Here is a 26,626-nt window from a genome sequence, read left to right as displayed (position 1 = left end):
AACAGTAAAAATAACATTCTCTCTCTGTCTCTCTCTCTCTCTCTTCCTCTTTCTTTCTTTCTTACGTATGTTTATTTGTTTTGTAGTATAAATAAATGATTTACCTTATAACTAATTTTCAAATATTAATAAGATTAATAAAAAATAGCGATACCCAGTCTTTTTATCCACGTGGAGGAAGGTGGGTGGGGGAGTACAGTGGTACCTCGAGATACGAAAGGCTCAACTTACGAAAAACTCGAGATACGAAAGCGGACACGAAAAATTTTACTGCTCTACATACGAAAAGTTTTCAAGATACGAAAGGTTTCTGAAAGTCCGAGATTCGCCCGATAACAATTTTGAAACTCGCGCCGCGTGCCGCCATCTTAGTTCTAGTAGATCGCCACCATCCTCTGCTCTCCCCATTGGTTCCTGATGCTAGCCAAGCCATGAGATCCTTCTTCTCTTATTGGACAGCATCCCTCCCACATGCATCTTACGTGGTGGCGTGCCTTCGCTCGGCCACTTCGCACCCGAAGCTTTATCGTACGCACAGGGCATTCGTTCGGTCCAATGATTTCGTTTAGTATCGTAAATTTGTTGCTGATTTCGTTGTGCTACTTTATCGTGTTGTGAGAATCTAATTAGTATATGTACTACATACGTAACTTAATTACGTACAGTACATATTAGTCATGGGTCCCAAGAAAGTTGCTGAAGTTCACAGAAAGAAGAGAATGCTTTCTATGGAGACGAAAATGGAGATAATAAAAAAGTATGAAGCTGGCTTGCGATTGAGTGTGATCGCTAAGGAATACGGCTGAAATACGTCGACGATAGGCACCAATCCTTCAGCAGAAGAACATCAAAGCAGCTACACCTTCCAAGGCGTGACTATTTTGTCCCAACAAGAGGAGCCATGTGCATAATGAAATGGAAAGGCTGCTGCTTGTATGGATCGAGGACAAAGAAATCAATGGCGATACGATAACCGAGACGTCAATCTGCCAGAAGGCCAGCGCTATTCGGCGATATGATTGCCCAATCCGAAGACGACGGCAGAGAGGGGACATCAATGGCAACCCCAGAGTTCAGGGCTTCTCATAGGTGGTAGAAAAATTCCGTAAACAGACTGGCATCCATTCGGTGGTGAAGAAATTGAAATTACGTAAAGTATAAAAAATTTCATAATAAAGCTAAATTGACCTATAAACAATGAAATACTACAACAATTTGGACCATTCAATATGTAACTTTATAATAGAAATGCAAAAACTGTAAATAAAATGTATATTAGTGTACAAGAAATATTATTACTGTAACGTAAAATGTCGAAGCTTACCTTTCGAGTGAGGCTATCTCCGAAAGTGGCGGCAGAGGAGGAGGAAGACAAACGGCAGATGCGTACACTTAAAAAAATGTCAGAAAAACAAAACTAAACTTTACAAAACACATTAACAAAAACTGTAACACTTAACTTTACAAAAAACTTAAAATAAAATTTATTTTGTCATTTTTTTGATTTTTACATTTCTTTTTACTTTTTTTTATACTTTACGTAATTTCAATTTCTTCACCAACGAATGGATGCCAGTCTGTTTACGGAATTTTTCGAACCACCCATGAGAAGCCTTGAACTCTGTGGTTGCCGTTGATGTCCCCTCTCCGCGTCGTCTTCGGCTTGGGCAATCAAATCGCCGAAAATAACGCTGGCCTTCTGGCAGATTGCCATCTCGGTCTTAATTGTTATCGCCATCGTATTTCTTTTGTTCCCTCGGATTCCATACAAGAAGCAGCCTTTCCATTTCATTATGCACATAGCTCCTCTTGTTGGACAAAATAGTCACGCCCTTGGAAGGTGTAGCTGCTTTGATGGCTTCCTTCTGCTTAAGGATGGTGCCTATCGTCGACGGATTTCGGCCGTATTTCTTAGCGATCACACTCAACCGCAAGCCAGCTTCATACTTTTTTATTATCTTCATCTTTGTCTCCATAGAAAGCATTCTCTTCTTTCTGTGAACTTCAGCAACTTTCTTGGGACCCATGACTATATGTACTGTACGTAATTAAGTTACGTATGTAGTACATATACTAATTAGGTTCTCACAACACGATAAAGTAGCACAACGAAATCACTAACGAATTTACGATACTAAACGAAATCGTTGGACTGAACGAATGCCGCATGCGTAGGATAACCATAGGGTGCGAAGTGGCCGAGCGAAGGCACGCCACCACGTAAGATGCATGATGGGAGGGATGCTGTCCAATAGGAGAGAAGGATCTCATGGCTTGGCTAGCATCAGGAAACCAGGGGAGAGCAGGAGGATGGTGGCAAGTCTACTAGAACTAAGATGGCGCCGCACGGCGCGAGTTTCAAAATTGTTATCGAGCGAATCTCGGACTTTCAGAAACCTTTCGTATCTTGAAAACTTTTCATATGTAGAGCAGTCAAATTTTTCGTTTCCGCTTTCGTATCTCGAGTTTTTCGTAAGTTGAGCCTTTCGTATCTCGAGGTACCACTGTATTTAGACATTATCAAAGGCATGACATATAGTGCTATGCATGCCTATCATGAAAATAACTTCCCCACTCACTACAGAAAAAGTTTAAAAGAATTGAAGAATGATAATAGCTTACACATTACCAAAGCTGATAAATCCAATAGTTTAGTGGTTCTTGACAAAACTGACTACATATCACGCATGCATACTTTACTAGAGGATGAAATAACTTGCAAAAAACTCACAAAAAATCCGTTGGACCAAGTAATAAAAAACTTTAATAATCAATATCAAACAAATTCTTAAAGATAAAAAAGAACTTTTGTGTAAGTTAACTGTAAAGTGTCCCTCATTACCTTATTTATATGGCCTAGTCAAAACTCATAAGGAAAACAAACCTATGCGCCCAATTATTAGTAACCTGTAGGATCAATTGGCTTAATATTTAAACGATCGAAATATCTTACTAAACTCTTATCCTCACTACTAGGAACTGTATCTAATTCACACATCCGGAATTCTCTCGATCTTGTGGAAAAATGAAATAACATTGTACTAAACCCTAGCGATACTTTTGTCAGTTTTGATGTATGTTCTCTGTTTACAAAGTCCCTATTGACTCTGCTAGAATATTTAAGTAATGAACTTGTACTGCATGAATTGCCTATGTCCGTTAGTCACATAATTTCCTTGATTAAGTTATGTATTTGATTGCAGATTTATTTTAATGAAGACTATTACCAACAAATATTTGGTATGGCCATGGGTAACCCTTTATCACCTCTCCTTTCAAACTTATATATGGAAGTTTTTGAGAGACAACACCTCCTGAATATCACACGTCCCCTTAAAATGGTACCGATATGTCGATGATATCTTAGTAGTCTTACCTGTTGGTATCGATGTAAATGATTTACTGTCTAAATTGAATAATTTAGTGCCATCCATAAAATTCATGTTGAAATCGAAAATAACAATGTCATCCCTTTCCTAGATGTATTAATACATAGAGAATCTTTCCAATGCAAATTCAGTATTTTATAGAAAAACCCACAAATAATTTAACATATGTACATTTTTATTCTGGCCAGTGTCTTAATATTAAAATTTCAATTTTTTCTTCTATGTTCTTACGCGCCTTGCGTATCACGAGTCCACAATATCTGGACCAAGAAATATAATACATAAAAAAGATAGGAAACGATCTCTGCTACCCACCTCATTTAAATTATTTTATTATCAAAAAGCTCACAAAAAAGTTTTTATAGTGTTCGCTATTAATGAAAAAGAAATGCCTAAAAATGTACTTAGCTTACCTTACTTTCGTGGATTTGAAACCATAAAATCAATATTTAAATCGTTTAATGTTAATGTAGTGTTCTCTTATAACAATACCATTCAAGATATGCTAATTAAGAATAGTCCCGTAACAAATAACAACATTTACAAAATTCCTTGTAAGGATTGCCCATCGTTTTACGTTGGTCAGTCAAATAAAAATTTATGTGTACGTATTAAGCAGCATATGTATTCAGTTAGAACAGCCACGACTTCAATTGCACGGTTTATCCATCTGAGTGAAAAATCTCATTGTATTAATTGGGGTGATACCTCGGTAATTGCTAGATCTAATGATTATGTTCAAGAAATTTAATGGAATTAGCAATTATACAAATCACTAATAAAAGCAACCTAAATCTTAGTCTGGGAATGTACCATTTGGACCCATATATTTGTAAGATGGTTATGAAGGACCTTAAAATAAATGAACAACTAATAAATGAGTCCCACATGTATATAGTTATTATTCTCTCTCTCTCTCTCTTCTCTCTCTCTCTCTCTCTCTCTCTCTCTCTCTCTCTCTCTCTCTCTGGTTCGATATTCTATCTCCCTCTTTCTCTTGCTCAATATATATATTTATATTTCCTTTCGTCTTTTCATTAATAATAATTTTTTGGGAAAATGTGTAAAATTCATGATATTAAATTGTATATGCTTCCGTGTTTTTTCAAAATGTACTGTTTTCTGGAAGAATAACTTGTTTACTGCGTGTATCCTTCAAGGTGTGGCTACCCTCAGGCGGTTCCTCCTTTCTGTAGAGTGAAATCGCCCTTATTGCAAATCGTGTAGTGTCAGTTTGGATATTAAGCCCTCTTTTGACTATGTTTTGTCCTCTGTAAAATCAGTTTGCCTTCAGTAAAGGGTCCGGAACAGGACCGGAAAGTACTCGGCTATCTCGCTTTTTCATTTTTTTTTTTCCTTCCTTCCGTGGCAAAAAACCTTTATATATATATATATATATAATATATAAATATATACAAATATATATACATACGTACATATATATATACAGGCGGTCCCCGGGTTACTACTGGGGGTTCCGTTCTTTGAGACGCGTCGTAAGCCGAAAATCGTCGTAAGCCGGAACATCGTCAAAAATCCTAAGAAAACCTTACTTTTAATGCTTTGGGTGCATTGAAAACTATGTAAACTGCATTCTTATGGGCATTTTTCATCATAAAAAAACCTTCAAATAATGATTATTTTGCATTTTTGGTGTCATATTTCATCTCCCAGAGGAGCGTTGTAGGTGTCGTAACCCTGGAAATAACGTCTATTGATAAGCGTCGTAAGCCGACACCGTCGTAACCCAGGGACTGCCTGTATATATAATGTATATATTATATATATATATATATATATATATATATATATATATATATATATATATATATATACTAATATATATATATTATATATACATACATACATACAGTGGCCCCCCGTATTCGTGGGGGATGCGTACCAGACACACACACACACACACACACACACACACACACACACACACACCCCGTGAATAGTTAGAACCCGTGAATGTTTGGAACCCCTATATAAATGCTAAAAACTGCCTATTTTGTTAGTTAAAACTCAAGAAAAACCACTAAAATTTTTCATACTTAGTTTTTTTAATAGATTTATCACAAAAAGTGCATTTTATGATGAAATTGATAAAAAAAAAAAAGCCAGGAATTTGTGGATATTTCTCATAGAAAAATACTGCGAATGTGCGAATTTTCCGCGGATAATGCGGGGAAACGTTCCCCTAGAGAAATCCGCGAATGTGTGAGTGCGAATCTGGAGAACGCAAATACGGGGAGTCCACTGTATATCTTGATTTGCACAGAGCTAAACTGATTTTTGAGTGAAGCTGTTGTATTTTGGTATATTATTTTCTAAAAGTGACATTATAATTTTTTTCAAATGCAACATAACTTAGAACTCCAATCTCTAACTAATTCTCAGTGCAAAATTTTTTTAGAAGTTGAAGAATAAGCAATCAAAATTTTGATAAAATCCCTTCAATTACTGTGTAACGGGGCCATATGGCATCGGTGCGCCCCATAAGCATGCTTTCATTGACAGCACTGCTAACCTTATCACTCCATGTTTTGAGCTAAACAATGTAAAAAAAAAAAAAGTTAAAATCTCTCAGATTATGAATTACCAGTGCATAGAAGGGACCATATATATGTACAGGCAGCCCCCGGTTATCAGCAGGGGTTCCATTTTTGGCAGGGTGCTGATAAACGAGAGCTGCCATTAACCGAAACCTGGTGATTTATGGCACTTTGGTGCTGATGTCCAGCTAGTGGTACTGCTAACTGGGTAATGGCACCTCCTTTAGGTATGATACGGTGCCATAACTCTATTATTGGCACCTTATGGCGCTAATAACCAGAACTTGGCGCATTATGACGCCATAAATTGCTGATCACCATTATCCGAGTCCGGCGGTAATGGGGACTGCCCATAATAATAAAGAAAATAGTGCTAGCAGTAAATTTGCAAACTTGCCGACATGTATGACATTAAAAATAAGAAAAAAAAGTTTAACACTACTTGGTGACTTTACATTGAGTCTCAGATTCTCGATGATACAAACAGAATCATGTCGCATCAGATTTGAGCATAGCTGTACAAAAAAAATTGCGCCAATTCCATTAAAAACATTTGACGGGCAATTAAAAACATATATGTAAGTTACCTGGACTTGACTACAGAGCTACTAGTATATGTATACATATATGCATGTTACCCATCCACAAGGGGTTAATTACTGAGTGTTTACAGTTATATGGTATTGACAAGGTTGAGGAAGGGTACAAAGTTATCCTTGAACATACCTTGATTTTTTACTTGCCATTACTGGCAGTCCCTGGCTTACAATGGGGGTTCCGTTCTTGAGATGCGTCGTAAGCCGAAAATCCTTGTAAGCCGGAAAATAGTCAAAAATCCTAAGAGAACCTTACTTTTAATGCTTTGGGTGTATTAAAAACTATGTAAACTCCTGCACCACGGGTGGGGGGTTGCCTGGCTGGCCATTGAGCCAAGCGGCAGAGTTATGGGGTGGAGAAGTGGGTGGTAGATGTCCTTCGGGTGGGATACCTACTGCCATTCGACTTCTCTCCTCCTCTGTTGGACAAGCCGCAGCTCAGGAAGGCATATCCTCCAGATTCTCTGAAGTTCTTGGCTCTTCGGGAGGAAGTGTAGAAAATGCTGGACAAGGATGCGATAGAGGAAGAAGTACGTCCGTTCCCGGGGTTTTACAGTCACATCTTCTTGGTGCCCAAGGCGTCGAGAGGATGGAGGCCTGTGATAAACTTATCCACCTTGAATCACTTCATCGGGAAGACACGGTTCAAGATGGAGACCCCACGCTTGGTGTTGGCAGCCATGAGGGAAGGCGACTTCATGCTGTCGATAGACTTACTTCCAAATCCCTGTTCATCCCACGTCCAGGAAGTTCCTTCACTTCTCTCTTGCAGACAAGGTCTTTGAGTTCAAAGTCTTGTGCTTTGGGCTGACGACAGCCCCTCAAGTGTTCACAAGGGTCTTTTCTCTCATGTCAAGTTGGGCCCATGCTCAGGGGATACGTTTGCTGAGGTACCACGACGATTGGTTAGCCTTGGCAGTTTCCAGGGAGAAGCTGCTGCAGGACAGGGATCGTCTACTTCGGTTTTGTCTGGAACTGGACATATTAGTCAACCAGGAAAAGTCGAACCTCGTACCCACTCAAAGGATTCTCTACCTGGGCATGGTCATCAATACAACAGTGGCAAAAGTTTTCCCGTCGGAACAGAGATTTCAGGCGGTGGCGCACAACTTCCTGTCAGAGTCACATCAGTCAGCTCATCAGTGGCAGGTTCTTCTGAGAGTGTTGTCTTCCCTGGAGAAGCTGGTCCCTCATGGGCGTCTTCATCTTCGGTCTCTGCAATGGAGACTGGGAGAATTTTGCTCTCCGGCGGGGGACTCTGTCTCTGGAAGTGAGAGAAGACCTTTGTTGGTGGTCGGACGACCAGAATCTGTTGCAGGGTGCCCCTCTGCGTTCTCTTCCACCGGACTTCCTTCTGTTCTTGGACGCCTCCCTCGCAGGTTGGGGTGCTCATTTAGGTGGCCTCATTGCTTCAGGCGTTTTGAGTTTGGAGGACAAGCAGCAACATATGAAGTCTTGAATTTGAAGGTGGCTTTCCTGGGTCTGAAGGAGTTTCGGGGGAAGGTAGAGGGTCACTCTGTCGTTCTCATGTCAGACAACACCACAGTGGTAGCCTATGTGAACAAACGGGGAGGCCTGGTTTCACGTCAACTTCATGCCTTGACTGTTGAGCTTCACCAGTGGGCGGTCAGCAATTCGGTAGAGCCCTCAGCCAGGTATATCCCAGGGAAACAGAACGTGGTCGCAGACAAACTCAGTCGCTGGGATCGGATCCTAGGCACAGAGTGGTCCCTTCATTAAGTGGTGCCAGACAAGCTTTTCCAGATTTTGGGGGAGACCCGAGCTGGACCTTTTTGTGACACGCTTCAACAGCAAGATGGAGGTGTTCTGTTCAGTGGTTCCAGATCCTTTAGCATTGGCAGAGGACGTATTCCAACATCCCTGGGACAACCTGGAGGTGTATGCCTTCCCTCCATTTTGTTTGATCTGTCAGGTACTGAACAGGCTGATGAGTTTACAGGGTCTCAGGATGACTTTGGTAGCCCCTCTGTGGCCTCATGCGGAATGGTTTCCAGATCTGCTGTCGTTGCTGTCAGAGGTTCCGAGGGAGATTCCCCCTTAGCTACATCTCCTGTGTCAGCCCCATGCGGAAAGGTTCCACCAGTCAGTAGAATCCCTTGTCTCTTCACGGGTGGAGGCTATCAAGTATCTCCGAGCGAGAGGCTTTTCTCAGAGAACAGCTAGGCACATGTCCAGCAGTCTTAGAAAGTCGACCTCTGCGGTTACCAAGGCAAATGGGCAATCTACTGTGATTGGTGTCGTAAACGGGGTTCCTCTCCACTTGCGACCTCTATTCAGCGAATATCAGAGACAAGAAACGTTTGTCTGTGTCTGCCATTAGAGGCTACAGGGCGGCACTGAGTTTGGTGTTACGCCTGAAGGGTATCAACATCTCCTCTTCCTGGGAACTTTCCCTGCTAGTTAAGGGGTTTGAGCAGTCAAGTTCTTCTTGAGAGCCCATAAGAAACATTAAAACTATGACGTCAAATAAATTTGATGTTTTATCTGTTGATGTATCTGATCAACTGGAAGATAACTTTAATAAATCAGAAATTAGAGTTGAGATCCACCATCCGCCTCAACAAATAGATCAAAAGGACACAAAGAAAAAGACAAACGTAAAACCCAGTATATCAAGACCATCTCTAAAGAAACCTACAGGAAATACTGTTAGATTAAAAGTTGCCAATGGGAAGACCTTATCCAAGATGTCTTCCAGAAGTGATCCATAGTTTTCTCCTGCATTTTGCAATGGAATTGTCAGGGTTTAAGGGCCAAATATGAAGAACTTAAGCTACTAATTCATGAGCATTCCCCCATAATTGTATGTCTACAGGAGAGCAAGCTTGATGCTAATACTCCTTGTCCTCTAGAGTATTTAGCTATAGAACACCATATAATCAACAAGCAGGGAGCCATGGTGGAAGTCTCATTTACGTTCGTCGAGATGTTCCCCAAATATCTTTGTCTATTTGTACACCTCTGCAGGCAGTGGTTGTACAGATTGATATAGGGAGAAAATATACAATATGCTCTCTGTACCTACCTCCAAATAATAATATTTTGTATGATAATTTAGTAGAGGTGATTCAACAACTCCCCCAACCTTTTCTCTTACTGGGAGATTTGAATGGTAGACATCCTTTATGGGGCGATGTTTCAGGAAACACAAGGGGCAATATTATATCATCAATTGTGGAAAATGAGGATGTTGGACTCCTTAACCCTCTTACGCCGGAGCGGTAAATAAAAAATTGTCTCCCGTGTGCCGGAGGGGTTTCGGAGTGAGCGCGGAAGCGGAAAAAATATTTTTTTCAAAAAATCACAGCACGCTTAGTTTTCAAGATTAAGAGTTTATTTTTGGCTCCTTTTTTTGTCATTGCCTGAAGTTTAGTACGCAACCATCAGAAATGAAAAAAATTGTCATTATCATATATAAATAATGCGATATATGATAGCGCAAAAACGAAATTTCTTATATAATTGTATTCAAATCGCGCTGTGCGCAAAACGCTTAAAGGTTACAAGTTACGTTTTTTTCGTTGTAATGTACACTAAATTGTGATCATTTTGGCATATAACACATTGTAAAATGATAAAAGCAACGCAGAGAAAATATTATCACAAAATAATGCATGAATTCGTAACGCGCGGACGTAAACAAATATTTTTTTCAAAAATTCACCATAAATCTAAATATTGTCCTAGAGACTTCCAATTTCTTTCAAAATGAAGACAAATGATTGAATATTACTATACTGTAAGAGTAGCTTAGAAATGCAGTTTTTGACCATATCTGACGAGTTAAAGTTGACCGAATGTCGATTTTTTTATATATATATTTTTTATATGCAATTATTTCAGAAATAAGAAAAGCTACAACCTTCAAATATTTTTCGTTTTATTCTACATGAAATTGCGCACATTTTCACATATAAAACTCTATGAAATGCCTAATATGAAACGGAGCAAATATTCCGAGAATGGGACGTACGTATTTCGGAGATTTGTGGCGGAGAATCCGCGCGCGGAGGGAAGGAAAGATTTTTTTAAAATTCACCATAAATCTAAATATTTTGCTAGAGACTTTGAATTTGTTTCAAGATGAAGATAAATGACTGAATATTACTAGACTGTAAGAGTTTTAGCTTACAATTGCGTTTTTCGACCATTTCGGTAGAGTCAAAGTTGACCGTACGTGGTTTTTTTTTCTATTTCTCGTGATTTATATGCAAATATTTCAAAAATGAGAAAAGCTACAACCTTCAATTATTTTTTGTTGTATTCTTCTACATGAAATTGCGCACATTTTCATATAAACTTTATGTAACGGCTAATTTAAAATGGTGCAAACATTACCACAATCGCACGTATGATTTTTTCGGAAGAGTTACCGCGCGGACGCAAAGAAAATGTTATTTTTTTCATAAATTCACCATAAATCTAAATATTGTGCTAGAGACTTCCAATTTGGTGCAAAATGAAGGTAAATGCTTGAATATTACTAGAATATAAGCGTTTTAGCTTACAATTGCGTTTTTCGACCATTTTGGTAGAGTCAAAGTTGACCGAAGGTTGAAATTTTGGCAATTATCGTTATTTATATGAAAATATCTCAAAACTGATAAAAGCTACAACCATGGGTGGTTTTTAGTTGTATTGTGCATGAAATTGCGCACATTTCCATATATAAAACTTTATTAACGGCTAATTTTAAAATGGTGCAAACATTACCACAATCGCATGTATGATTTTTTTTGGAAGAGTTACCGCGCGGACGTAAGGAAAAAGTTTTTTCATAAATTCACCATAAATCGAAATATTATGCTAGAGACTTCCAATTAGTTGCAAAATTAAGGTAAATGATTGAATATTACTAAAATATAAGCGTTTTAGCTTACAATTGCGTTTTTTGACCATTTCGGTAGAGTCAAAGTTGACCGAAGGTTGAAATTTTGGCAATTATCGTTATTTATATGAAAATATCTCAAAACTGATAAAAGCTACAATCATGAGTATTTTATTCTTGTATTCTACATAAAAATGCGCACATTTTCATATATAATACTTCATGTAACGGCTTATTTACAATGGTACAAAAATTATGTCAAAGTGACAAAATAATTTCCGAGATGTGTCACAGATACTTTTTAGTGCGGCAAGAAAGAAATTTGCGCTTGCGCGCCTGCGTAACGATTGTAAACAAAACAACACCTTGATCCGTGAACTCCCAGCATCCCCCAAGGCGCGTGATTCAAAAGTTTTAGGCTGGTAGGCCTATAAGTATTTTTCCGCAAAGTTTAAAAAAAACTTTTGTAAGTCGACGTAAAATACATCCAGGTCGCACCTGGGAGACAAAAAATGTCGACGTAAAATACGTCCAGTCGGCGTAAGAGGGTTAATACAGGAGAGCCCACACACTTTCATGTCCAGACAGGTTTCTTGTCATGCATTGACCTATCAATCGCAAGCTCTAATTGCCTTCTTGATTTCGAGGACATTGGATGATTTGCATACTAGTGATCGTGAACCAATCATTATAAACACCAACAATGGTCCACCTTTACAGAGATCGCCACGATGGAGTCTTGACAAGGCAGACTGGGGTAGATTTCGTGAGCTTAGCGAAATTGAAGGGAATGGAGAAGTTTTAAAATATTGATGATGCCATAGACATGCTGAATAGAACCCTTCATACAGCAGGAGTCAATTCAATTCCCAAAACAACAGGGTTATTCAAACGATGACCAGTCCCCTGGTGGTCTTCAGAACTAACTGCCCTGCACAGAGCCACAAGAAGGTCTTTAACCCGATTGCGCAGACGCCCGTACTGAGGAGAATTTAATTATATACAAGAAATGTAGAGCACAGTTCCGTCGTGCCATGAAAGAAGCTAGGCACCAGTCTTGGGTGTCTTTTGTTTCCTCCATTAACAGTTGAACACCACCATCTTCTGTGTGGAGGAAAGTAAAAAAGATAGCAGGCAAATTCACCCCCAACCCACCACCAGTGTTGAAGGTGAATGATCAGTATGTGACTGGAGCAACTGAGGTTAGCAATGCCATGGCGGATCATTTCTCAAATGTATCATGCAAGTGTGAAGCAGCTCCTGGTCACCAGTTTAGGAGCATTGAAGAAAAGAAAATTTTAAATTTTGCAACAGGAAGGGAAGAGTCATACAACACTCCTTTTACTGAAAGAGAATTTGACTCCGCACTTGCTACGTGTAATGATACAGCCCCTGGACCCGATGGAAGTCCATATGCAATGATTAAACATGTACCTGTTGATACCAAGGTGTTTATTTTGAGCATTATTAACAGAATATGGCATGATCATGGTTATCCAAGAGTTTGGGAATTAGCCATTATTTTAGCCTTTTTAAAATCTGGTAAGGATAAGTTTTTAGCTGCAAACTATCGACCAATTGCATTAACATCTTGTTTATGTAAGATCATGGAGAAGATGGTCAATGTAAGACTGATATGGTACCTGGAAAAGAAGGGTATTTTATCACCTATCCAGTGTGGATTTAGAAAAATGCATTCAACGACTGATGTGTTGATACAACTGGAATCCTCTATTTGTGAAGCCTTTGCTTCTAAACAGCACCATGTAACAGTCTTTTTTTGATCCTGAGAAGGCATATGATACTGCATGGAGATATGGTATACTTAAAACCATTCATGAATTTGGATTATGAGGAGGCGAGTTACCATTGTTCATTCAATCATTTGTTTCACGTAGATTTTTTCAAGTGAGAGTGGGAGAAACTCTATCACAGAGGAGATGTCAGGAAGGAGTTCCCAAGGGTAGTGTGCTAAGTGTAACACTATTTGCACTAGTCATTAATGGGATATCCTCTGTCATTCTCCAAGATATTCTCTCAACATTATTTGTAGATGATCTCTCCATATCATTTGCTGGATCTAGAATGTCGATGGTTGAGAAAAAACTACAACTCTCAATTGACAAAATTATTCAGTGGGCCGATATGAATGGATTTAAGTTTTCAACAAGCAAAACTGTTGTTGTCCATTTCTGTTGTATTCGGGGAGTACATCCAGACCCGGATATATACATCAAAGGCCAACGGATCCCATGCGTAAGTGAAGCTAGATTTTTAGGTTTGATATTTGATTACAGGTTGACATGGGTTCCTCACTTAAAGGCATTAAAAGTTAAGTGTCTTGAGGCCCTGAAACTTTGAAAAGTATTGTCACATACATCATGGGGGCAGACCGCAAAACTATTTTTAAATTATACAAGACCTTAATTTTTTCAAAAATTAGTTATGGGTGTGAAATATACTCCTCAGCCACCCCAAGCTGATTAATGGTATTAGATTCTATACACCATGCTGGTATTAGATTGTCTACAGGAGCGTTTAGAACTTCGCCTATTCCAGGTCTCCATGTTGATGCTGGAGAATTAACTTTAGACCTTTACCGAAAGTCTTCTATTATTCGGTATTGGTTTAGGTTGCAAAGACTTCCCAATTCTTTAGCATTTGTAAGGCATTGTAGATATTTTGAGTTAGTACACCCATAATCTCCCCAACTTTATGGTTTTCGGGTAAAATAATTAATAAATGGTCTTGATATAGCAAGAAATAGAGTTCTTCCATTTAGGATATCACCAACCCCTCCATGGAAATTACCAGAGATATCTTTTTGTAAATATTTTATTGGTATAAAAAAGAACATGACTGAATTAGAAGCCAGGTCTCTCTTTCATGAACATGTCAAAGAACATAGGGAATCGACTTTTATATATACAGATGGCTCCAAATCTGATGCTGCTGTTGGATTTGGAGTATATAGTAGTTATTTTAATTGTAGAGGAGCACTTCCTCTAGTATCTTCGATATTTGCTGCAGAACTATGTGGCATATTAACCGCTATTGAGAAAATAGCATTAAAAGATGAGGGCAATTTTACCATTTTTAGTGATGCAAGAAGTGTCCTTCAAGCTTTAGAAGTTTTTAATTCTAGTAACCCTTTGGTTTTAAAGATTTTAGAGTGGCTTTTCATTATTGGTCTGAAAAGCATAACAGTTCGATTTTGTTGGGTTCCGGCACACGTAGGTGTGTGTGAAAATGAGGAGGCAGATTCACTGGCAAAGAATGCTGCAGCTGAGTTGCTACCAAGAAAGTATCCCATTCCATGTAATGATTTTTTACCTACAATTAAGAATTTTATTTTTAATAATTGGCAAAAGCATTGGGATAGCTTAGCTGATAATAAGATGAGAGAAATAACAAATGTTATATCCCCATGGAAATATAACGTGATGCCCCGAAAGTGGGAGACTACTCTTTGTTGTCTCTGAATTGGTCACACTCGGATGACACGAGTTTCTACTAGCTGGCCAACACCAACCATATTGTGACGACTGTTTGATACCCTTGACAGTGAGGCATTTGTTGACTGAATGCCCAACTTATAGCACAGAAAGAAATAGATATCTGTTAGAGGCTCGAGGTGAGGATGGCAGGTTCATCCTTGCCAAGATTCTTGGACATGATGTGTCGTACAATGCAAGTGGCATTTTTAGATTTATTTCAGAAGCAGGTCTTCTGAAAGCTATTTAACTTTTACAATGACATATTTGCTTTTATGGTTTAATTGAATATACTTTTATTCTTTATTTATAATAAACGATATTGGTATCAATGACCTTCGATGTCAGGATGCGAGAAAACTTCCAATCATTCATTCATTCTTCTAGAGAGCTCAAGCCTCCGACGTGGGATGTTTCCTTGGTTCTTAAGAGCTTCACTAAGAGCATCGCTTACCTCACAGGAACCTGACACTCAAGACAGTTTTCCTTCTGGCTTTGGCATCTTCCAAGAGGGTAGGAGAGCTCCACGGTCTGAGCTATGAGGTGAAGCAGAACAGGATTTGGGGGTTGATGTCCTTCGAATTTGTCCCGGAATTCGTGGCCAAGACCCAAAATCCCGATGCATGATGACAGGTTCACTTCTTTTTCCATTCCATCACTGACTGACTTTGTGGGTGGTGATGCTCAAGAGCTTTTGTTGTGCCCTCTCCAGGCCCTACGTTGCTATCTTAAAAGGACTCAGCACCTTAGACCAGGATGCCGCAGACTTTTTGTTAGCACAGGCCGTACAAAGAAAGAGGTGTCTAAGAATACTATATCTTTTAGGATATGGGAAGCCATCAGACTGGCATACTTGACTCTTGATGATTCTACCACTGCATCGTCTGTGCAGGCTAGAGCGCATGACGTTAGAGGTATTGGTCCCTCTCTGGCTTTCAAAAAAAACTTTGTTACACCAGTCCACGTTCACCCCCTTCTATCTTAAGGATGTTGCCCACAGATCTGTGGAAACGTTTTCCCTGGGTCCTGTGGTGGCTGCCCAACAGGTGGTGTAACTCATGGTTTCCCTTAAACCGGGCACCTTTGTATCTTACCTAAGATGATTGTGTGGATGAGAAAATGAGTGAGTTGGCTGGTCTCCTTTCTCTTGCACCTTTCCTTCTTCCTTCGGGCGCTTTAAAGAATGGACATGTCATTTGCTGGACTGGTCTGATACAGGTAAGTAAGGTAGTCATACTGATAGTGTAGTCGTGCAATATACAAATATCTTACCCGCTATTTGGTAGCATATGCTCCATTCCTTGGCAAGGAGGGGTTGGGAGTAATACAAACCCTGGTGTCTTTGGTTTGTTATTGGACAGTCAAAGTTTCTCTTTGGTTCCCTATACAATTGTTATCCCATATATCATTGTACGTCACTCAGGGTCTGAGTCGTTAGATATCAATTTATCTAGCTTCTCAACAGGCTTCAGTCCCTCTCCAAAAACCATTCCTTTTGAGAGCAGGACTGGTGGGTAGACCCCCAGCTGGTCTAGGATGTCTTCTACCTCCCTCCAAGTATGAGTCTATCCTATAGTTAAGACCAAAGATTTGTTCGCGTGTGAACAAATAACAAATTTTTGAAGACAATTTGTATTTTTCATAGCTACAAACCTCTAGCCACCCCTCTATTTATTATGACATCCTGGATCAAGGTGTGAAGTTAACGTGAAACCAGGCCTCCCTGTTTGTTCACATAGGCTATCACTGTGGTGTTGTGTGACATGAGAAAGACAGAATGACCCTCTACCTTCCCCCGAAACTCCTTCTGACCTAGGAAAGCCACCTTCAATATGTTGCTGCTTGTACTCCAAACTCCAAACGCCTGAAGCGATGAGGCCGCCTAAGTGAGCACCCCAACCTGCGAGGGAGGCGTCCAAGAACAAAAGGAAGTCCGGTGGAAGAGAACGCAGAGGGACACCCTTCAACAGATTCTGGTTGTCCGACCACCAACAAAGGTCTTCTCTTACTTCAGAGACGGAGGAACATTAACAGGGGAGAGTCCCTCGTCAGAGACCAGAATTCTCCCAGTCTCCATCGCAGAGACAGAAGATGAAGACGCCCATGAGAGACCAGCTTCTCCAGGGAAGACAACACTCCTAGAAGAACCTGCCACTGATGAGCTGTCTGATGTGACTAACAGGAAGTTGCGCGCCACCGCTCCAACTTCTCCAATCTCTGATCCGACGGGAAAACTTTTGCCACTGTCGTATCAATGACCATGCCCAGGTAGGGAATCCTTTGAGTGGGTACGAGGTTTGACTTTTCCTGGTTGACATGAGAGAGAAGACCCTTGTGAACACTTGAGGGGCTGTTGTCAGCCCAAAGCACAAGACTTTGAACTCGAAGACCTTGTCCACAAGAGAGAAGTGAAGTAACTTCCTGGACGTGGGATGAACAGGGATTTGGAAGTATGCGTCCCTTAAGTCTATCAACAGCTTGAAGTTGCCTTCCCTCACGGCTGCCAACACCAAGCGTGGGGTTTCTATCTTGAACCGTGTCTTCCTGATGAAGTGATTCAAGGTGGATAAGTCGATCACAGTGCTCCGTCGTCCCGACACCTTGGGCACCAAGAAGATGTGACTGTAAAACCCCAGGGACGGACGCACTACTTCTTCTATCGCATCCTTGTCCAGCATTTTCTGCACTTCTTCCCGAAGAACCAACAACTTTAGAGAACCTGGAGGATATGCCTTCCTGAGCTGCGGCTTGTCCGACAGAGGAGGAGAGAAGTTGAATGGCAGTAGATATCCCACCCGAAGGACACCTACCACCCACTTCTCCACCCCATAACTCTGCCCGAGATTCGAGGCAGAGGACGAAGCATCTCCTGCAGATCACACACCAATAACACTGCCCGAAACAACAGCACTCTCGGGAACATGTCTGCCTTGTTCCTCCCTCAATGGCGAAGGAAGGGCAAAGTCCTTAGCCTTCCAACGCTTGATACGCCGATGGGGCGTAGAGGGGGAAGAGGGAGAGGAAGACAGCACTGGTTTCTTATGCGCACTCTTCTCAAGAGGCGGGGACAACACGTTTCCTACCAGTCCTCCCAACTGATAAGGCAGCCAACTTCACATTCAATACAGAGTCCAACCTCTGAAGCTGCCTGGCATATGACCTCGGACTGATGTGCCAGAGAAGGCTTCGATGACAAGGAAGGGAGATGTAACGAACTGGGCAGCAGTGATGACGTCACAGCTAAGAAAGGCGGATCAGAGGAGACGACTGGGAGAGACATCATCGATGGGAGTAACGTCACAAGTGGTGGTGACGTCACAGCTTCCCCTCGGTGCGAGAGGGAATGAGAAGTCACTGGCGGAGGAATACACAAAGACGGATCCTGTCTTTGTGGGGGGATGGCCTGGCCAGACCAGGGAGGGGGGGTTGCGAGCCTCCACAAAATGTGCTAGCAACCCCTCCAAGAATGGGGTACCCCCTAGCCCAAGCGTCTTCCAAATTGCCGCCATTTTGGATGCCTCCGACTCTGGAAGAGAAGAGATTGATGAAAAAGCCTCACCCTTCTTGGGATCCAAATAAACTCCCGAGGAAGAAGGGGGTGCATTACAAACCTTAGCCTGGCGGCCTCCAGATACTTCCATTGGACGAATCAATGGAAGAAAAGGAAGGAGACGCAGGGACAACGCTACTAAGGGAGTTGACTATTGCAGTAGACGAAACATCGGGAAGAGGCACAAAACCTTCCCAAGTAGGAGAAGTCAAAACCCTCCGATGTTCTCTGTTGTCATAAAATGACCTCCACTGCTCCTTAGGCCATGCCCAGCATTCCGTGCAAGGATTCGTAATAGTACAAAAATTAGAACGACACCTACTGCACGTGATGTGAGGCTCTGTCGCTGCCAAAGCCAAAAAACGAGAGCATGGAAAACCTGGAACTCCGGGGCACATACACTGATGCTGAGAAGGAGCAGAAGAATCCATAATACCAGCCACACACACACACACACACACACACACCAAACAGAAGCAAAACGGGCAGTGAACCGGGAAAAGGCCAAGAGAGGTTAACACGACTCTCGCCCAGGCGGTCAAAAGAAAGACTGATGAGCGATCATAGGTGTATGGTCTTCGACCATCCTTCACCCGATCTATGCATGCGTTGCCAGATATCACAAGATTCCTTGCTTTCATCTGGTTTTTTAACCAGATCCAGCTAGGCGCTAGAAATTATTCTATTGTTAAGACTGAAGGTTTGTAGCTATGAAAAATACAAAATTGTCTTAGAAAATTTGTCATTTTGATTGCATTTTTCATCAAGAAAAAACCTTCAAGTATTGTTTTGCATTTTTGGAGTTATATTTCTTCCGTCAGATTGGCTTTGTAAGCGTCATAACCCTGGAACATACGTCGTAACCCTGGAAATAATTTCTGATGAATATAATTGAAAAGTGTCTTAACCTCTGAACATCGTAAGCCGAACCCGTTGTAAGCCGGGGACTGCCCGTATTTGGATTCTGCCCCATATTCCTTGAACCCTTGGCTCTATTAGTTTGGACAATTGCAGATTACTGAATATAGTCTTTCAAAATATAATTCAAAATTTCTCCATAAAGATAGGATTTTACTTATGATGAATGAGTGCTTCGTGATGTATACATTAAATTTACTTTGTAAGTGATTAAATTTTTAATACATTTCAAAACTGATTTTGATGTTACAAAAATGTGTTGGAAAGATAAACCTTCAAAGTTTTTCATTATTATTGCAGAATAAGGGAGGATGATGAGAAGCGAACTTATTTTGCCTTACCAGCAGTTGTGGCACCTATCAAAGTTTCAGTATTGCCACTTTCTAACAAAACTGAATTTATTCCGTTTGTTACACAATTAGGTGAGTAAAACATTAAGTAAATTAAATAAATCAAGCAAATTATAATTATAGCTGTTGTGCCTTCAATTGAGCATTAAAACATGGAAGAAGAATAAAGTGAAGTGTAAGTTAAATAAAAACTATAATATAAAAATATTTAAAAGTACAATTATTTACGTATTTGCATTATATATAAACTGGGTTTGAATAGTCATCAAGGTGTAATGATGGTTCTTCAATCTAATCGTTATAGATTCTAAAATCTTTATATCTTGTAATTTTGCACTCCTAGATGTTGAGAATATTTATCAGATCCTGTAAATTTCAAATTTATTTGAAATATACACTTGAAAACAATTAATGAAATGGAACACATGAAATTTCTCGTTAGATGTGAAGCGAGATTTCTTATTGAGAAGTTGAAAATCAGTATTTTATTTATGTAACTTACCAAGTAATTAATTATATCACCTAAGGTTTCACTCATTGGCGGCTTAAAGTTTTAAATTTGCCGTAACACTAATTTGTGTAGGCCCCCCCACTTCCAGGGTAAGGAAGGAACAAAGCAACTGAGGGTCATCAGCAGTCTTCTGCAGCTATCAACTGAAATTCAGCTGTGAGCAGTCAGCTCGATTTTGATTTTTGTCAATTTCTCCATCAGTGTTTTTTTACCCCCTTTGGTGATATTTTAGTAGCCTTTGGCTTTGCATTTTCTCAAGTTTTCTGTTATATTCTTTGATAACAAGACTATTATCGAAATTGACTTATATTGACTTGCAGATTAGTTGACCTATCATGTCTGACTCAGGTGCAACTAGCTTACGTTATTGCCTTCGCTGCAATATGAGATTAACAAAAGCCAAATATGGTTCACACTATGTGTACAGAACGTAGGGGACAGGTATGCTCCATTAAAATTTGACCTGCAATGCATGTTCTGACTGGGATACTGAAAAATGGAGATTATTAGAATCACATCTAAATAAATAAGACAGTCTTTTGTAGAAGTTCCCATAATTCCTGTACCCACTCTTTTGTCCCCCATTCCTGATACTTTAACTAATCAACCTGCTCTTTTACTTCTGACTCTGACCCCCTTGCTGGCCTCGAGTCCAAAATGAATTGTAATTCTGACCAGAAGATTGGTCTAATAGTGGATACAGTGGCCCAATTGGGCGAATCAGTGGAAATCCTTACGGACTAAGTGGATAGTAAGAGTGTAAGTGGAGTGACAGTGGAGGAGGTGCCTGTTCGTCCCACCAGTGCTCCTAGGCAAAGGTCACTGGCATACTCCCCTACTCGGGGGAGCAGTCATACTGGAAGCCCAACGGAGATTGGTGGGGTCTGCCCACAAACAGGTAACCCCTCGGTTGGACCTGTTGTAGATTCCCAGGTTGCGATTTCGGATGGCTGTTGGAAAGGTATCCAGATGGAGGTGATTTGGCTGTCCCCTAGTTCTGAATCTTCCAGTCCCGTAGTGGAAACGCTGATGGCACTTTGACATATCACAGCCACTGAGAAGGCCTGCAGTAGACTGCATTTGCTCTCCAGCAGTGCCATGCAAGCATTTTAGGGATCCCTTACTACCATCATGTAGTTTTTGGTATTCTTCAAAGCATTTTCTTCCAGAACATCCTGTGCTATCGCCTGGGTGTTCTTCTTCAAAGAAACACTTCTAGGAGCAACCTCCCATTGGCGCCTGAGCTGCCAGTACGCTCGTTCACCTGACCATGTTACAGTTTAACGTACCAATCGGTCTAGAGAGTGCTCAGCACGGTCTCAGATGGTTCAGGCACCAGATGCCAACCGTTAAGCACCAGCTGCTTCAGCTTCGCTTCCTTGTCCCTCGCTTCCTGTGGATGACATTGTGGACCCTTCATTAGCCCTGATTCATGAACAGCTTGCTATCATCATACTCCCATCATGACTTTACTTAAAAAGGAGCCCTCTTTTAACTTCCTCTTGGTGGTGGTGTATGTAAAGGCATGCAACCGGTTTACCTAATTTATGAGGGAATCTTATTATAATTGCTGCAGGTTACTAGCAGGCCATGTACTTGTTGACCATCTCCCAAACTGGTGGTGTTTGCTCATACATAAAACACTGTAGTGTTGGTAGCGTTCATATTACATCCCCCTCACCAATAAAAATGAGGAAATATCAATGAGCCGTTTTTGAAGATAAGCATTAATAGTTATCAATACTTACAAAACATTACAAAACAATATATTTGGTTTTTCAATATTTTAAATTCTATACATCAAACTTTTTTGGGCCTTTATAGTTCTCGCCCACTTCAAGTTTTATACTGTTCTCCTGAGTACCACTGTTTATTTGTATCGTCTACAATTGGATTGAAGTTACATGTCAATTTTTCTACCGGTGGTTTTACTGTTTTTATCACACACTAGATAATTATTAGCCTTAACTTTAACAGGTAAATTAGCAACAACCTTTCTATTATTGAACATAAGCTCTGCCGGGCTGGGAAGATTACTGTCAATTGGAGTCACTCTTACACACAATATAGCTAAATCAATATCTTCCCCCATTTCATTTGCTTTTGCCATGATGTTCTTTATTGTCTGAATGTTCCTTTCAATGAAACCATTAGTTCTTGGAAACCTAGGGCTACTTATTAATGTTCAATTTGCCAGTATTTTACAAAATGTCTATACTCAGCTGAGTCAAACTGAGAGCCATCATCTTATACAATACGGTCAGGACCTCCATACTCAGAAAATATTTGCTTTATTAACCTAACTACAGTGGAAGCTGTACAGTTACCTTTGATACAGTGAATAACTGGAAACTTGGAATAGTAGTCAGCAACAACTAAATATTCTGACTGACCAAAATGGAATAAATCAGTAGCCACTACTTGCCAAGGTCGTGTAGGTATCTCGTGGGTCCAGAGATTCCACTGACTGGGACTTTTTATATTTCTGACAAGCCACACAATTTGCAACAATCTCCTCAGTATCTTATTGGTATCGAGCTAATAAACACATGTTTTTGCTCTCAACTGACACTTAATGACACCTTGGTGACTCGTGTGTATCTTATTTATGATTTTCTTTTGCATGCTTAAGGAAATAAGGAGTCATTCCCCCTTGAGAATCAGTCCATTTTCTACACTAAGATCTTCCCTGAAAGACCAATATGGCTTCAAGGTACTGTGTAACTCATATCTTTCATTTGGCCAGGCATGAATTGTAATATTTTTAAGTCTACAAAGGTCTTCAGTTTGGTTAGTTTCACATCTTAACTTTGATAACTTTTCACTAGAAAAATGTACATGACAAACTTTAATGTCGAAATCAATGCCATCATTATTGGATCTACTTGGCTGTCTTGGTAGACAGTCTGCAATAAACATTTCTCTACCAGGATGGTACTTAATCACAAAATCATAACCCTGTAGCCACAGTAACATGCGTTGCAATCGTGGAGGGGCTACTGTAAGATTTTTCTATAAGATCATTTCTAGTGGTTTATGGTCTGATTCTATAACAAACTGTGATCCATACAGGAAAACATGAAATCTCTCAATGGTAAAAACTGCAGCCAACAATTCTCTTTCAATATTGGCACATCTTGTTTCTACATCTGTTAGAGATTTGGAAGCAGACATCCTGCCATCCTGCAATAATGCAGCACCTAAACCCTGCATTATTGCATTATTAGGGTAAAAATATGCAAGAGTAGCCTGTGTACATATTGCATTTTGACTTTTTCATAAGCTTGTTGAGATGTTACCAACAAAAGTTGGCATCTTTTTTTAACAATCCTCTTAATGGGTGAGTTCTGACAAGTTAGGGATAAAGGGAGCCATGTATGTTGCAAGTCCTACAAACCCTTGAAGAGATATTTTATTTTAAGGTATTGGCATACTTTCATATCACGGACCTTTTCTGGGTCAGGATGTGCACCAGTAACATCAAATATCATCCCAAAGAATTTGATACTATTTGCCTTAATTTTAAATTTAGAGCTATTAAACACTAAACCATATTCACTAGCCACCTTCATTAATTAGGGCAAGGCACGTTCATGTTATGCCTATTACATTGTCACCTACTTTTTCTAAGATCCTGTCCATATGACTGTGAAAAACATCCTGTGACATCACCAAACCAAATGGCATACAAACAAAAGCAATATTTCCCCACTAGTGAATTGAAAGTTGTCAATAACTGGGATTCTTTGTCAAGTTTCACAAACCAGTACCCATTTTTAGCATCCAACTTGGAAAACATCTCTGAACCGTTGAAACCATGTGTGATTTCTTCCAGTGTGGGAACTTTGTGGTGATTCCTTAGGATTGCTCTATTGAGGTCCCTTGGGTCTAAACAGATGCATAACTTTCCATCACTCTTTCTACTAAAGGCTAAAGAAGTAACCCTTTCCGATGGCTCAATAACAGATCTAATTATACCTTGAACAACCATCTCATCAAGCTCATTTTTTATTTCATCTTTGAGTTGTATTAGGATTTTCTTAGGAGAGTGTACCACAGGGAGTACATTTGGATCTGTGCATATGTGATACTCTCCTGGAAAATTACCTATTCTGTCAAACTGCTGTTGATACTCTTCCATCAAGTCTTGCAATGACCTCTGAGGTTCTCTATTTTCATTAGATGCCTGTGACTGAATAACACAATGAATAGAATCTAGTTTTAATTCAATTAATGGTGCTAACCCTAAAATAGCTGGTCCATTGCAATCAACAACAAAAAATTTTAAATTTTATGAATTATCCTTGCATTTGCATGATATTTCCAATGTCCCAAACTGTTTTATGTCAGTGCCATTGTATGCAGTGAGATATACATAACTTATCTGGAGTATATGAGGTATGGGAAAACCTTTTTCATCTACATTATTTGGGAACATTTACTTATAGTATATGCGAACTGGAAGTATATTTCCCGCAGTGCCATGTCCACTTTGATGCTGAGTGTTGCTTCCTTACCAGATCCAGAAATCTTTATGCCTAAATCTACAAGCACTTCCTGCCTTGTTTCACATATGAAATTTGCATTTGCAACACTGATAGTAGAAAAATAAAGTCTTTCAAATTCTTCTGAACTTGTCCAAGATTAATCCTCATCTTCATTTTGTTTTCTTGTTATAAATCTGCTTACTCTTGAGGTGTTTCTTGTCCTCGTGAGACTTTGACCTAACTTTACTTTTATTTTGCTTCTATTTTTACTCACAGTACATGGCCCAGTGATTCTGTTTACACAAGCACCACATATGGATCCATAGGCTGGGCACTTATTGAGAGCATGTTTCTTACCACATTGGGCATTGGGTGCACAGGTTTCCTTTCTTTACTACATGCACATTGGAAAAGTCCTTTGTGTCATGAAAATCAGTAAGTTTCCTCATATGAGACAAGAAGGCTTCGTAAGCTCTACCTAACTCTTCATGGCAAATACCATATATAAGCTGATCTACAATACGATCGTTAATATCATCGTCATCTTTGAATTCACATTTTTGGGCTTGCAACTTGCACCCATTTGCAAAACCATCAATATTCTCACCTGAACCTCTGTAAGCAAAGGCTAGCAATACAAAAATTTTCTGGGGGTCTTAATTTCTTCCACACTTCGTCAGGATCTTTAGCATCATCAGCTGACATCCCCCAGGAATTAAACATTTTCAACCCTTCTTGTCCTATAACAACAAGATGTGACTCGCCTGCTTTTCTTTTTTAATTTCTTTTACATCGAACATTAAGTTACACTGTTGTTTGAAAAGCTTAAAAGACACTGTCAGGTTAGCTGATGACCAATCAAAAGTTGGATACTCTGCAACAATTTTCATAGCCATGACTGCTTATTACAAAGGAACTTTTTTCTTTAACCAAAGTAGGCTGGGACAATCTTCCCACAAAAGGTAATTATAATAAAAAACAAATTACTCTTTTTAACTTATAAAAAGTAACTGCTACTCACAAGATAGTTATGTCCCTACAAAGGAGAAAACATTTACTTCGCAGGAAGATAAATAATTTTAAATACAAAATTAGAAGGTAAGAAAATTCACCAAAATACATTTCATCCTATATAAAGATGCCAAATTACCCTTTAACAATAAAATCTTACACACCATACATGGATGCTTTTGTGCACTTATCACAAAGGAACAAAACACATGGGTTAGGTACTATATTTCTTATTGTAAGGAAATGAATAACATTACCTTTCATGGATATGCCCCAATAGCTACCTCTCACAAAGGTACCTATGCTTCAAACACTTTCAACAATTTCTTCTCAGAAGGGTTTAATAGGAAAAACCCATTGGGCTATACATTTACCAAATAAAGCATTATTTCAGATGAATCTTACCTACTGTTAAATTTAGCTATATCTCCCCGCCGATTAGGTGAGTCGCCATTTAAACAAAAAAAATTGAATGGCTGCCCGGATGACTGTCTAGTTAACCTGTTCTCCCTGGGAACCCTGCTGTGGACATTGTTGACTCTTGTGAACGCAGTTGACTCGTGCAGAGTGCGACTTGGCCGAGTCCTGAGCAACTTAAACTGTCTTGCTCTCATTGAGTCGTGGTGGATTCGTTACAGCACTTAGCTGCTGTCATGTCACCTCTTATTAACAAGTGTCGCTTTTTGTCGCCAAGGGTTGCGGAGAAAGAGCAATCCTTTAAGTTCTTTGTTTACCTCCTGTCGGCAGCTGTCTCCTTCCGTCGCCCGCTGACGGAAGAAGAGTTTGAATGGAACTGGAGGAACTCGTTTGGGCGGGTCGGCGTTTGTTGCCACACTACGCCTTGCTGAATCCTCATTTTGTTGAGGATAGAGGCCACATAGAGAATATATCTTAATTGTCTTAGGGTATTTTG

The 26,626-nt window shown here is 39.9% G+C and overlaps 1 protein-coding gene across 2 annotated transcripts in view; it reads left to right on the top strand.

Moving 5' to 3' along the window:
- LOC135200302 (glycine--tRNA ligase-like) overlaps positions 1 to 26,626 on the top strand; it is a 674,105-nt gene that overhangs the window by 549,009 nt on the left and 98,470 nt on the right. For both annotated transcript variants that reach the window (XM_064228841.1, XM_064228850.1), the window contains one exon: positions 19,655 to 19,776. In XM_064228841.1, the coding sequence (XP_064084911.1) occupies positions 19,655 to 19,776 (122 nt within the window). The remainder of the gene's footprint in view (positions 1 to 19,654; positions 19,777 to 26,626) is intronic.

This window comes from Macrobrachium nipponense, chromosome 23 (genome assembly GCF_015104395.2).
Source record: "Macrobrachium nipponense isolate FS-2020 chromosome 23, ASM1510439v2, whole genome shotgun sequence".
In the NCBI taxonomy this organism is placed as follows: Eukaryota; Metazoa; Arthropoda; class Malacostraca; order Decapoda; family Palaemonidae; genus Macrobrachium; species Macrobrachium nipponense.
The sequence above is the reverse complement of the archived record's forward strand: the minus strand, read 5'-3'. Positions and strand labels throughout refer to the sequence as shown.